Genomic DNA, 11,891 nt, shown 5'->3' with positions numbered 1-11,891 from the left:
GTTTCCCAGATGTGTGCTCCAACCTACTGCATCTGACAGATGTTAAGTCGGTTTCTCATTTCATCTGCTTTTCATCTTTCTCCAAAACAAAAAACATGGTGGTTCAAGTGAATTGGGTTCCAGACAAAGCAATGAAAGATGTATATGTCACTGAAATTAAAATTGAAAAAAAAATAATAATAAATGAAACCCTTAAATTAAATTTGTTCCAAAACTGTCAATTTCCTTGGGGTTTTTTCAGTTTGTCTGCTGGGGGGGAGGGGGGGAGAGAAGTCAGAACAATTGTTTCTATATTTCCCACACTTAAGATCAGAAGCTGAAACTCAGAGTGAAAGACTCAGCATCAGCTTTCAGCAGTGACCCCCAAACACAAATTTCTAATCTGTTCACTGTGCCAAACTCTTTCATCCAGTTCCTTCAGTGAAGATTTTGCAGTGCCATTTCTTCATGTGACCCCTCATCCAAGCTCCCATCTCCCACAATGCTCCCTTCTCATCTCATTTATCCTAGAGGCTGGAAGAAGTCACAAGAGAGGAGGGCTGCCTTCAATGCCTATCATGAGTGTTACTTACCATTAGAACTCTCTGCTGGAAGTTGCATAGCAAGGAACAAAACTTGTTCTAGGTACAGAGGCGGTTTTTATTGAACAGGGAACCTGATCCAAAAAAGCCACCCCTGTAAACACTCAATTATGTATCATATGAGAGATATGTGAGCAACTGATACCCATCCTATTTATGTTTCACAATAAAAATGTATTGAAAATTTTGCCTAGTAGAGCATCACTTCACACATGGAAGTGCTCCCTTGTTCTTTTCACTGAGAGGAGAATCAAAAACATAATTATTTTAAGTGACTGAATTGTATACATATCTTCTGGTGCCAGGTTAAGCTTGACCTGTATTGTAAAAAGTAAAATTAATGTTGCAAGTGCCACCCAGTGACTGTGATTAACCATAATTTGCATTCTTTATTGAAAGTCGATAGTCTGCATGCTACCAGCTGTGAAATTGTGCAATAAGCAATAATTAAACAATGAAGAAGAGTAAATAGAACTAGTTAGGCATGATTTGGAGTAGTGAGTAGCAAAGGTGACTTTTAAAGTTTTATTAGCACAGAGCAAGAAAAACAAAATACAACCATGTGATCTATGGCTCAGTGAGTAAAGAGTGAACATTTGTAAAAGTCTACTAAAGTCACACTATTGATAGAACAAGAGTATCACTACTGAAGCAAGACTATTCACTAAACTTACAGGACTAAGGGCTTCAAAGCCCATAGGACCATCTCTGACTATCTATCTAACTGCAGTTCACCACCTTTACTGGCAGGACATTTGCTCTTAGAGGCTTGTTGGATTGCTTGGACTTTGGGGTTTTTTTGCAGAGGATTGACAAGTGTGAAAATAAAAGTATACTGCAGGTTTGTAGGTTTTGGAACTTGCCATTTCATATGGGAACCCCTGGCAGGAATTTGTCTTTTCACTGTTTGCAAGTCTTACTCAATTATATGCATTCAAAATGAGATTGTTGCAGATGTGTACAGCACCACTGCACAGCTACCTCCCTAAGCAAACTTAAAAACTCAGTTTCCCTTTGGACATTACCAACAAATTTTGTGTGGCAATAGCTCAAACACAGCTCATGTATTCTATACATTTGTCAAACACAGAGTGAAGCTTCACTTGTAACAGAATCTTCATTTGCCCTCAGGTTTGAGGACTTCTTCTGATGGTGGTATTGGCCTAGGTTTAGCAAGTTGGCCAGGCTTAATTTCAGGCATTTTTTCACCATGTCTGTACACACTTACAGTGACATCCACTGTTTCCCCACCATACTTGTTCTTGACATGGATGCTGTATTTGCCTGAATCTTCTGAAGTCACCCCCTTGATGGTTAAACTGGCGTATTTCCCCTGTTCCAGTGAATACGCATAGTGCTCATCAATTTCAAAGGCCTTGTCATTCTTGAACCAAACCACTTCAGGGTCAGGATTTCCAAATACAGTACAGGTCAGATTCAGTGTCTGAGGGAGATAAACAGAAGTTTGAGATCAGTATTTGTTTAACCTCTGTATTACTTTTAGGCATTTTTTATTCTTAGCTAATTAAACTAAGACATGATATCATATTCTTGAAGACTGAAAAGTAAAGTCCCTAATATTTATTTTTCCCTTGATTCAGACTTTCCACCATCTCACCAGTAACTGTGATACAGTAATAGCCTCAGGGTTGCAGTGTCTGAAGATGGTAAGTTGGACTGTCATTTCAGTCCTGCCTGCAGGAGACTCCTGACAACCCATTAGTCTGACATGAGGTTCAGGCAATGATAGTTTTAAAAACATCCTTGAAGCTTCCCTGTACACAGCAGGGAGAAGAACTGAGCAAATCTTTTCTAACCAAGGCCTCCTGAGGTTATTGCTTGAGATGATTTAAAAAAAAAAAAATCACTTAAAAATAGAATACATAACATGAATCACTGGACATTGATTCCAGGTGTGGCTGACTGGAAAAGTGGAAATACTTTATAAAGAATAAATAATACATAAATACTGGTAAAATGCTCTTAAAATCATAGAATGGTTTGGGTTAGAAGGGACCCTAAATATCATCTGCTTGCCATCCCCCTGCCATGGGGAGGGACATCTTCCACAGGCAGGGACACCTTTCACTAGACAGGGTTGCTCACAGTCCTGTCCAACCTGGCCATGTGTTACATGCATGTGAAGCATATTCAGAAAATAGCTGACATTATCTAATGGACCATCCTGGCAGCTTAGCATTTCTCAATGACTGAACTTAGATTTGAGGAGCTTGTAAAATTTTCACGAGCACTCTTCCAAATTTTTATAGATGTACTGCTGAACCCAATTTTGACCACCCTCTAAGTGTGTGTGTGTAAACTTCATGTATTTAGGTACAGTGATCACAGAAAAAAAGGAAAGAAACAGCTGAAAACTCACTGCATAGAATTTGGCCAATAGAGTCACCTTAAGGTGACCAGATAAAGTCACCTTAAGAATTCAACATATGCAGCATTGTGTTTGGAAAGAAAAGAAAAAAGAAAACAGGAAAAAATAAAACAAAGACCCTACTGTTAACAACCCCAAACTGACAATTTCTACCAGAATTGTTCCTTATATTCTCTCCACATTCCCCTTCAGGGAATGAACATACTTGAGGAATGTTTTTCTTGATTGACGATGACTGAATAGGTGTGATATAACTCAGAGTAAAAATAAATCAGGAAGAAGTTTTCAGTGATCAAAAGCCACATATGTTCACAAATAGAAGTGGTCTTGGACAATTCATGCATCCGAAGTCAGAATGCTGAAGGAAGATTTGCATACTAGGGGTTACAACGTAGTGGCAAGCTAAGTCAGTGGGTATTCTTGAAGTGATATTGTGTAGGAGGCAAAGTCAACTAATAGCATACAGGAACTAGACTTACTATAAAATATTTAAAGGACTGATGAGGCAAACACAAAAACAAAATTTTGGGAAAGTAACCTTGGGTCTAATAGAGTGAGTTTTATTCTTTCAGTCCTTTTTGTAACATGAGCAACATTTAATTACTATTGCTCTCAAAAGTGACGTCATTTAAGAGGAATTAATAATTAAATCATAATAATTAATCAAGTCTCAATAAGTTGGTATTAAAAACTTATCAGATATATTCCACAGTCATTTTAGATAATTTGGGTCTATTCTACTTATGAAATTATAGATTTGAACTAAAAATAAAATTATTCTCCTGCTTTCAATTTCATGAAACCATTTGCATTCCCTCACCTTTTGATATCAAAGTAAACCTCTCACACTGCTCAGCATGACAAAAGCTGTCCTTACCTTCCCATCCATTATAGTAACAACATCAGGCAAACCACCAATGACTTTACCACGATCTAGGGGTTAAAGAAAAATATGGTAATCATATGAAGTTTAGACCTCAAAATTACTCATTTCTTAATGATTTTGGAGTCATGACTCATGGCTTTTTTTCTGCCTTTTTTTTAATCTTAAAAAAAAATACAATTTTTGTGATATTATGGGAGGGGTTTAATGTGTTGCATAGTCAGTCCCTTTAGATTTTTTTTGCCAAGATTTTGGTACAGCATTCTAAACTGATACACCTAACAACCTTGAAGGTACTGCTGAGTTTGACAGTTTATGTTTTGGGCCCAGAGCAAAGTAAGGAGGGTGCTTTTAGCATCTTAGTGGTATCCAAAATCTAAGGAAAAATTTTTTCTGCCACAGACTTTGTGGGCAGAAGCATCATGTCATCACCAGGGAATTGATATAATTTCCAGTACTCCTACAGTCCCTAACTGTAATGAGCTTCCCCACAGTCTGGGTCTCAGCAAGTACTGCAGAAGAGGCAGACAATTTTTTACTTAATAGATAGATCCCAATATTCAGTATTCTCAGAAGCTTTGAGACTCAACACCTCCTTGTATGACATACAATTCACATTTCACCAAATCTCTGCAGACACAAGAAGTTACAGTGGAGGCTTACAAAATATGTGACGTGTTTAGTGCATTTCCATTGCAATTAAAGACAACTAAATCCACAAATTACTGTTGTTATTGCAATATATTGTGCTAACAGAGGATTTCTGCAGCCACAGAACTCAGTAAGTTATGGCAGCATATCATGATAAATGCTTTAAAAAGAACACTAGATCACATTGTAAAACAGCTATGATAAAATGTAAAATAAACTTACTCTTCTCAGCAAAAGCAGCTGCCCTAAAGTTGTTGAGAAAGAAAGAGAAACATATAATATTATTGATGAAATTAATAATAAAATATATTTTGACACAGCTGACACTGTTGCTATGGCATTAAAATACAAAAGATGCGGCACTTACTTGAGTCGCTGGAACTCTTCATATGCTTCATCAAAAGCTATAACCAAACAATTGAGAGAGTTATTTTCCATGAACATAACTTGCATTGGGGCTCAATAAACATTTAAACACATACCCATATGAAAATCCCTTTTAAAACCTGTACAGTGTCACACAGTAGCACAATTAGAAACCAGACCCTTGAAAACTAATGCAGCTGGTGTTGAAAACAGATACAAGACTAAAAAGATAATAAGTTATAAAACTTAGCTATGACTGGTTTTGATCAAAGATTATCTGTTTTTACAGTAATTCTTCCATTTCCAATAAAATCTGCATAATCTATGAAAAGACACAATACAAAACTGATCTAATAAATATACCTTGCCCAGACAGATCAAGTGTGCGTTTGAAGGTTTCCTTGCCACCAAAGATTTCAAAGGTGTAGTTCCCCTTATCCTTTTCAGTGGGTTCACGTATCTGCAACCAGGCAACATCTTCTCCACCTCCAATCTTCATCTTTTCACCAGAAGAAATCTTAGATTCCCTGGGGAAAAAAAAATATTTGTAGAGATGAGTTTGAGTCTTTTCCTGTATGTTGTCCATAGGAAACCATCTATAAAAAAGTCTCAAATGATAACATAGTATTCCTAAGCTATAAATAGATTGCAACTAATGGACCCATTTTTCCAGAATACTCTTTGCTTCTGGGAGGGAGTATCTAACACTTTGAAAATATTAGCTTGAGTTTTCATTTCTAAGATTCATTTGTTCACCCTTTTCTCATTCTCTTACCCTCCTCACTCAGAGCTATGCTTACATCTTTATGCACATACATGACTCTGTGTGAAAATGCTTAGGGTTCCGTACACTTCATCCACAGTAAAATATAATACACGGGGGTTGTAAATTATAGGCGAATCACGTTTTTTGATGAAGGAAAGATGTATTTCATTAACTTCAAAAATCAATTAAACAAAGGTTTGTGTAAAATTACTCTTGCATCAAGTTAAAGTACGTTTTTTATTTTTAAAAAAACAAGAAAAAATTTATTGACTGTAGATAAGTAATAAAAACTTTTTAAAAAACAATGACATTAGCTTGACTTATCATCACTTCCTAGTTAAGGAAAAAGGAAATGCTCTGCAGATTCAGATCAGGTGGTCTCCTTGTCCACAGTCTGTCATGAACAGAGGAAACAGAAGAAGCTATTTAATGAGAGCATATAAACCAGACCATTTTCAATGGCTCAAGGAGAACTTTCTTCTTTCACTCATTAACTACAGAAATACTTCTTTCCATTCTTCCTCCCCAAGCATCTTTAGCTGGAATTTTTTATAAATGAGGTCAGTTTTAGCTTTTTCTTGATCACTCATTTTATTTGCCTAGACAGAAGTGATTTGACTTCATAGCTAGAATTATTTTGATGGTGAAAAAGTATTTTTACCATTTTCCTTTCTTTAAGACAACTTCATTGAGTTCAGCCTACCAAATCAGATTCCTGGATAGAAATGGCTATATATTAGAAAATATTACATATAAAGTTTCCCACCATGCCCTGAGTAGACGATGAATACTAGGTCTAGGACTTGTATTGTATTTCATGCTATGCAAGACAGTGGATAATTAAATGCTAGCGAGAAATTTACATGGTGGGAAAAAAAATTAAAATAATGGGTTGTGTAGCATTTTAATTTTTCCAGGAAAAAAATTTTCTATGACTCCATTTAAAGGAGATTGGAAGTTGGGACAGGTTGGTCATTTGGTTGGTTGGTTTTGGCCTTTTATCTTTAACAACTCTGATTATAGTCATTGTATTCATATAAGAATTGAAATTTTATTAATTCAGAATCTCTGTTCAATGATCTTCAAGACAATCAAAGTGTAAGACATTATAAAATCTTAAATAATCAGGGGGTTCTCTATGTAAATGCAAATGTAAATGCAAATGTATATGTAAATGTAAATAATATAAATATACTATTTATAATAATATTATATTTCCATATTAGCCATGTAGCATTCTTTACTTTTATACTTCTATGAAATGGATAGTAAAATAGACTGTCACTTTTAAAACTCAAGCAGATACAGTAAAAGGCAGAGGCAATTTTGTTTTATTTTCCTTGTCATCACACTCATATCACTATTATGAAAGAAGAAGAACTTTGTAAATACATAGTCTGAGATATAAATACAATTGCACAGCCTTGCAGAAGTGTTCTTGAGCTCCCTGGATGTGATAATTGATGCCCTGATTGTGTTCCTGTCTTCATAGAAAGCATTGCAAATCTAGGACAACACATTGATAAGCCAGACTATTCCTGTCTGAGTCAGACCAGTTCACTGAAGAATGTGGAAGTTGAAACTTCTTGAAACTTTTTAAAATCCTTCAAATATTAACTGCAGTTTCAAACAACTGAGGGCTTGACATAACAAAACATTTGAACACATAATTACCTGTAAATAGATTATTTGACTGTCTCCAAAGTCAAAGATTAATGTAACATGAGAGTGGAAAACTATTCGCAACTTTAAATCTCATTTCCAGCCATAATCTCAGCTCTGAGGATTATTCTCAAGGTATCCTGTGCCCCATTGAATATCTTTTCAAAGAGGATTATCAAAATTAAAATATTTTTGGTTACTTAAGACTGTATCAGTTTGGAAAAAAATAATTCTAATACAGGCTTTTATTAAACTGTGAGTGCAGGTCCTTGGTATTCACCTAGAACTGGATGAGTTTCATGCACTTTAGAGAAAGGGCAGCCCTGAATCAGAAACTTTGCCCAAATATTTTGCTATCTTTTAACTAGTCAGATAATACAACAGAAGAAAAACAGCCCTGTGTTGAATAAGAGAACACAATACAGTAAATTCCTTTTTTCTGTCTGTTACAGCCCTCCTGAGGGTGTTGGACGAGCCTTTTAATATTTCTTTTACCTTATGTACTTTCCATGTTGAAAGAGAATATACTGTTCTGGAAAGAGAAATTCATTATTTTGTTCCAATTCATAAATTAATGCCATGGAATAGTAAATATTAAATTGTAAAGACAGTATTTTTTCTCAAATAAAATTGAAAAAATATTCTCATATACCTGTGGTACCAGCTGACTTTCATTTCTTCATTGTAGTATTTCAAGAAACACTGGAGCCTTATTCCTTCCTCAGTGCAAAGAATCTTCAGTGGAGAGGCTGACTTACCTAGATTACATAGAGAATATGGGGATCAAATAAGAGAGATAGTGGAATGAACAGGAAATGGAGGAGTGGATTATTTGTGCTGTCTGGACAAAAGAAAATTCAAGACCTGGGTCATGATTTTCAAGTATCACAGAGACAATTGCCATACCTCTCAGGGAACATGTGCTGATTTATATCAGGTGAAAGTTCAGTATAAGTTTATGAGTTTATTGTCATATACAAGCATCACGACTGGCAAGATCCATTGTGAAATAATAATCTAATCATGTAATTGCCATGAAAGAGTAGTATAACGATTCTATTTGCATAAAAATTTTATTCTTGTGAAAACCCTGTTCTTTAAGGGGAAAGAACAGCTTCTCACTGGGAACAGATTCAGAACCTCCTTCTCTCTATATCAAGGTTCACTTACGGATAGAAACCAGGAAGAAAATTATTGCTGCAACAATTTCACAGTATCTAAACCAAACAAGCCAGGTGGAATAATACCTTATTCCCTTTTAACAGTGCCAATTAGCAAGGTCAAAACTGCCTGTTCAGAAAATTATTAATGCCCATAATAATATACCATTGGGATTCTCAGAGATTTCCCACTTAAAATAACAGTTTTCTGTCTCAGCCTCACATGACTTCAAAATAAAACACTACACAAAAATTCAAGACAGCATTTACTTACCACTCATTCCACTCAATGCTAGCATTATATCATCATAAACTGCAAAGAGAAAGAAAAAAAAAGGAAGAAAATGTACCATCAAATTTCAATCAGAATATAGCTTTTTTATGTTCAGTTTAATTAAAGCAATATGGGTAATCTTCATATCCTTAAGCAAAGAAAACCATTAAATTGCAACAGGTGTAAAAGACAAATTGGAAACTGTCTGTGTACAGCATATGAATTCTATGCTATGTCACTCAGTATCTCAGCCTTTTGTGGAGTCAGCTGTCTGGTACCAAATCTTTGTCTCTCTCCCTTAGGCCAGCAAAAAGAAAAAAAAAGTCATTAAAACTGAATAGTTCACATTCAAAGGAGAGTGCAAGTGAAAAAGAAATTATCTCATTCTTGGCAAAAACAGTTTCACCTTCTCGCTGTAGGGTGGCATTTGACAGAAATTAAGTCCTTTAACAGCAAGTGAAATAAAGCAGGTATCATATCAAGCTTTTGAAATATCACAGAGCTGATGGGTTTGCAGCAGGAGAGAACCCCAGAGACAAGGGCATGAGAGTGAGGGACCCTTTCATAGCAGAAGAATCATATTGAATGACACTGTGTAAGATGAAAGGAAAGAACCACCATAGTCTAAAGAATGCATAGTCAAGTCTGAAGGATGCTTATTCAACACTGGTGAATTTTTATGAAAATAGTAGACAGAGAAATGTGTGACGTTCAGAAAATACTACTTATATATTTGTTCTGTATTGATTTATATATGCATGTTTGTCTCAGCTAAAAAAATCATGATACAGTTCCATAATTTTTTGCTATCTTCAGTATGCTTCTACTAACACCTTGACATAAAGACATGAATTGCTTATTATATATACCTTACATTACAGGTGTCAGAGAAGGTAGGGTTATATTAACCATACCGTCTGAATGAGGCTGGGGGTTTTTTTCTGAGAAAATAATGGGCAGAATTAATGCAAAGGAAAAGCACCTGGGAGACTATCAATTGATAATACAGCCTTCTGCAATAAACCACAGCTTAAGACTTCAGCCTGATACTCTTGTTACAGATACTTCCTCCATCTGCTGAAAAGGAATGTTAAGATTTCTGTTAAACTGAGTCAATTTTTTAACACATCTTTCTCCTCCTATTAGGAGCTGAGCAAAAAATATTCATTATTTAGAACAAATGTCTACATGTGGTTGGGATGAATGTAGATTCACTTTGGCCTGTTTGGTGTGACCTAAGGAAATATATCCAGGGAAGCACTCTTCACCAAAGTTAAGTAAAATTCACTCATGTTGGCAACATATCAGTGTTTGTTATGCACTCAGAATCACAGAATATTGTGAGTTGGAAGTGACCTACAAGAATCTTGAAGCCCGAGTCTTAGGTGAATAGCCCATACAGGGATCAAACCCACCACCTCGGCATTATTAACACTATGCTTTAACCAACTGAGCTCATCTCAGGGTCAAAGTAAACAGACATTTTTAAGTGAAAAAATATTAAATGTAAATAGAATTGCTGTATCTCACTGTGATGTCTGATATTAGACAAAACCTTTTCTAAATATCTATCATGCATCTATTTTATAGTCTCTTATTTGCATTTAACTTCATTTGAATGTCAGTGGATACTGAGCTTGAAGTAACTTGCCCCACAGAATAAGCAGTCTTCCCTGCTCCTGCTTGACTGCTCTTTTTATCCTTTATGTTTCAAGGCTAACTCCACCATTTAGGAGAGCCATTTTCTGGTTTAATAGGGCAGTTTTCATGGGTTTGCTGGTTGACATTTTCAAAGCCTCCTGGACCCATAGAATTAGATACTGTGAATTCTCTAAACAGGCATTTCACTGTACATTTCAAGGTGAGCAACACAGTTTGCCATACCTGAAGTATAGTCACTGGAAGCCCTGACCATATGAGGGAGACCTACTGACCCTTTTGTTTATTCCAGTGGTCAGGATACACATACACAAATCCATAGACTAAGGGAATATCTGTGTATATATCAAAGGGCAGGAAGGGAGGAGGTGATTAATGAGAATATATTGCAAAGTGAGCGTGACATAAATAGTATGGAATAAGGGAGAGAAATTGTACTGGTTTTGCCTGGAATAGAGTTAATTTTCTTCATAGCAGCTTTATGGTGTTGTGGTCTGGATTTGTGACTAAACCAGTGTTGGTAACACAGGGAGGTTTTAGCTGCTCCTAAGTGCTTGTACAATGTGGAAATCTTTTATTTCTTCTCCTCAGACTGCCTCACCAAGGGGAGGCTGGGGGTGCACAAGAAGTCAGGAGATGACACATCCAAGAACAATTGACCCCAAGTGACCCAAAAGACATTTCATACCATATGATATCATACCCAGTATAGAAAGCTCAGGGAAGAAGGAGGAAGAAAGGAGCATTTGAAGTGATGGTGCTTGTCTACCCAAGTCACTGTTACCTGTGATGGAACCCAGCTTTACGAGAGATGGCTGAACACCTACCTGCCCATGGGAAACAGTGAATGAATTCTTTGTTTTGCTTTGCTTGTGTGCACAGCTTTTGCTCTACCTATTAAACCATATTTAGCTCAACCCAGGATTTTTTCACTTTTCTTCTTCCAATTCTCTCCCCCATCTCACTGAAAGAGAGTGAGCAAGAGGCTGTGTGGGGCTGAGATGCCAGCTGACACTAACCCACAGAATAGTTTTATAATTTAGAATCAAAAGCACACTCGGTCCCTACTGAGAGTCCCACATGAACATAGCACTTTGTTGCTTTAGGGTTTTTTGTAGATATTAAAGCTTAAGAAACCTGAAGAGTGACCTCCTATAAAATGGAGTGTCTGTCTGGTTAGAAACATACTTCGTCTCCTGCCTGTCAAAATGCTTGAGATTAATCACAAAAATGCCCAGTGTCACCCCTCCTAAAGTGCTGATCTGTAGTTCAGGTCTCTATAACATAAGAGAAATGAAATTCAAAGAATGCTAAAAATATATGCAGATTTGCCATTTGCAAGGATAGATCTTTGACACCTCTGGAGAACATGTGGAGATCATGATTCCATTACAGTAGATTGAATGTTACCTTTTCCTGATAATTCAAGAGAAGATACATCATGACCTCTATCATCTGATAGTGTCGCCTTATAAACTCCTTCATCTTTGCGAGACAGCT

The 11,891-nt window shown here is 36.3% G+C and overlaps 1 protein-coding gene across 1 annotated transcript in view; it reads right to left on the bottom strand.

Moving 5' to 3' along the window:
* Positions 1–1,050: 1,050 nt before the first annotated feature.
* The window catches only part of MYOM2 (myomesin 2), a 69,261-nt gene continuing 58,420 nt past the window's right edge, over positions 1,051–11,891 (bottom strand). Inside the window, exons 29-36 of the mRNA XM_066545871.1 lie at positions 11,802–11,889; positions 8,733–8,771; positions 7,951–8,056; positions 5,234–5,397; positions 4,872–4,908; positions 4,727–4,749; positions 3,848–3,903; positions 1,051–2,025 (exon numbers count right to left, since the gene is read on the bottom strand). Of these exons, the coding sequence (XP_066401968.1) occupies positions 1,699–2,025; positions 3,848–3,903; positions 4,727–4,749; positions 4,872–4,908; positions 5,234–5,397; positions 7,951–8,056; positions 8,733–8,771; positions 11,802–11,889 (840 nt within the window). The 3' untranslated portion in view covers positions 1,051–1,698. The remainder of the gene's footprint in view (positions 2,026–3,847; positions 3,904–4,726; positions 4,750–4,871; positions 4,909–5,233; positions 5,398–7,950; positions 8,057–8,732; positions 8,772–11,801; positions 11,890–11,891) is intronic.

The sequence above is a fragment of the Molothrus aeneus genome, chromosome 3 (assembly GCF_037042795.1).
Source record: "Molothrus aeneus isolate 106 chromosome 3, BPBGC_Maene_1.0, whole genome shotgun sequence".
NCBI classification, from domain to species: domain Eukaryota; kingdom Metazoa; phylum Chordata; class Aves; order Passeriformes; family Icteridae; genus Molothrus; species Molothrus aeneus.
This window is presented reverse-complemented; position numbering and strand designations above follow the sequence as displayed.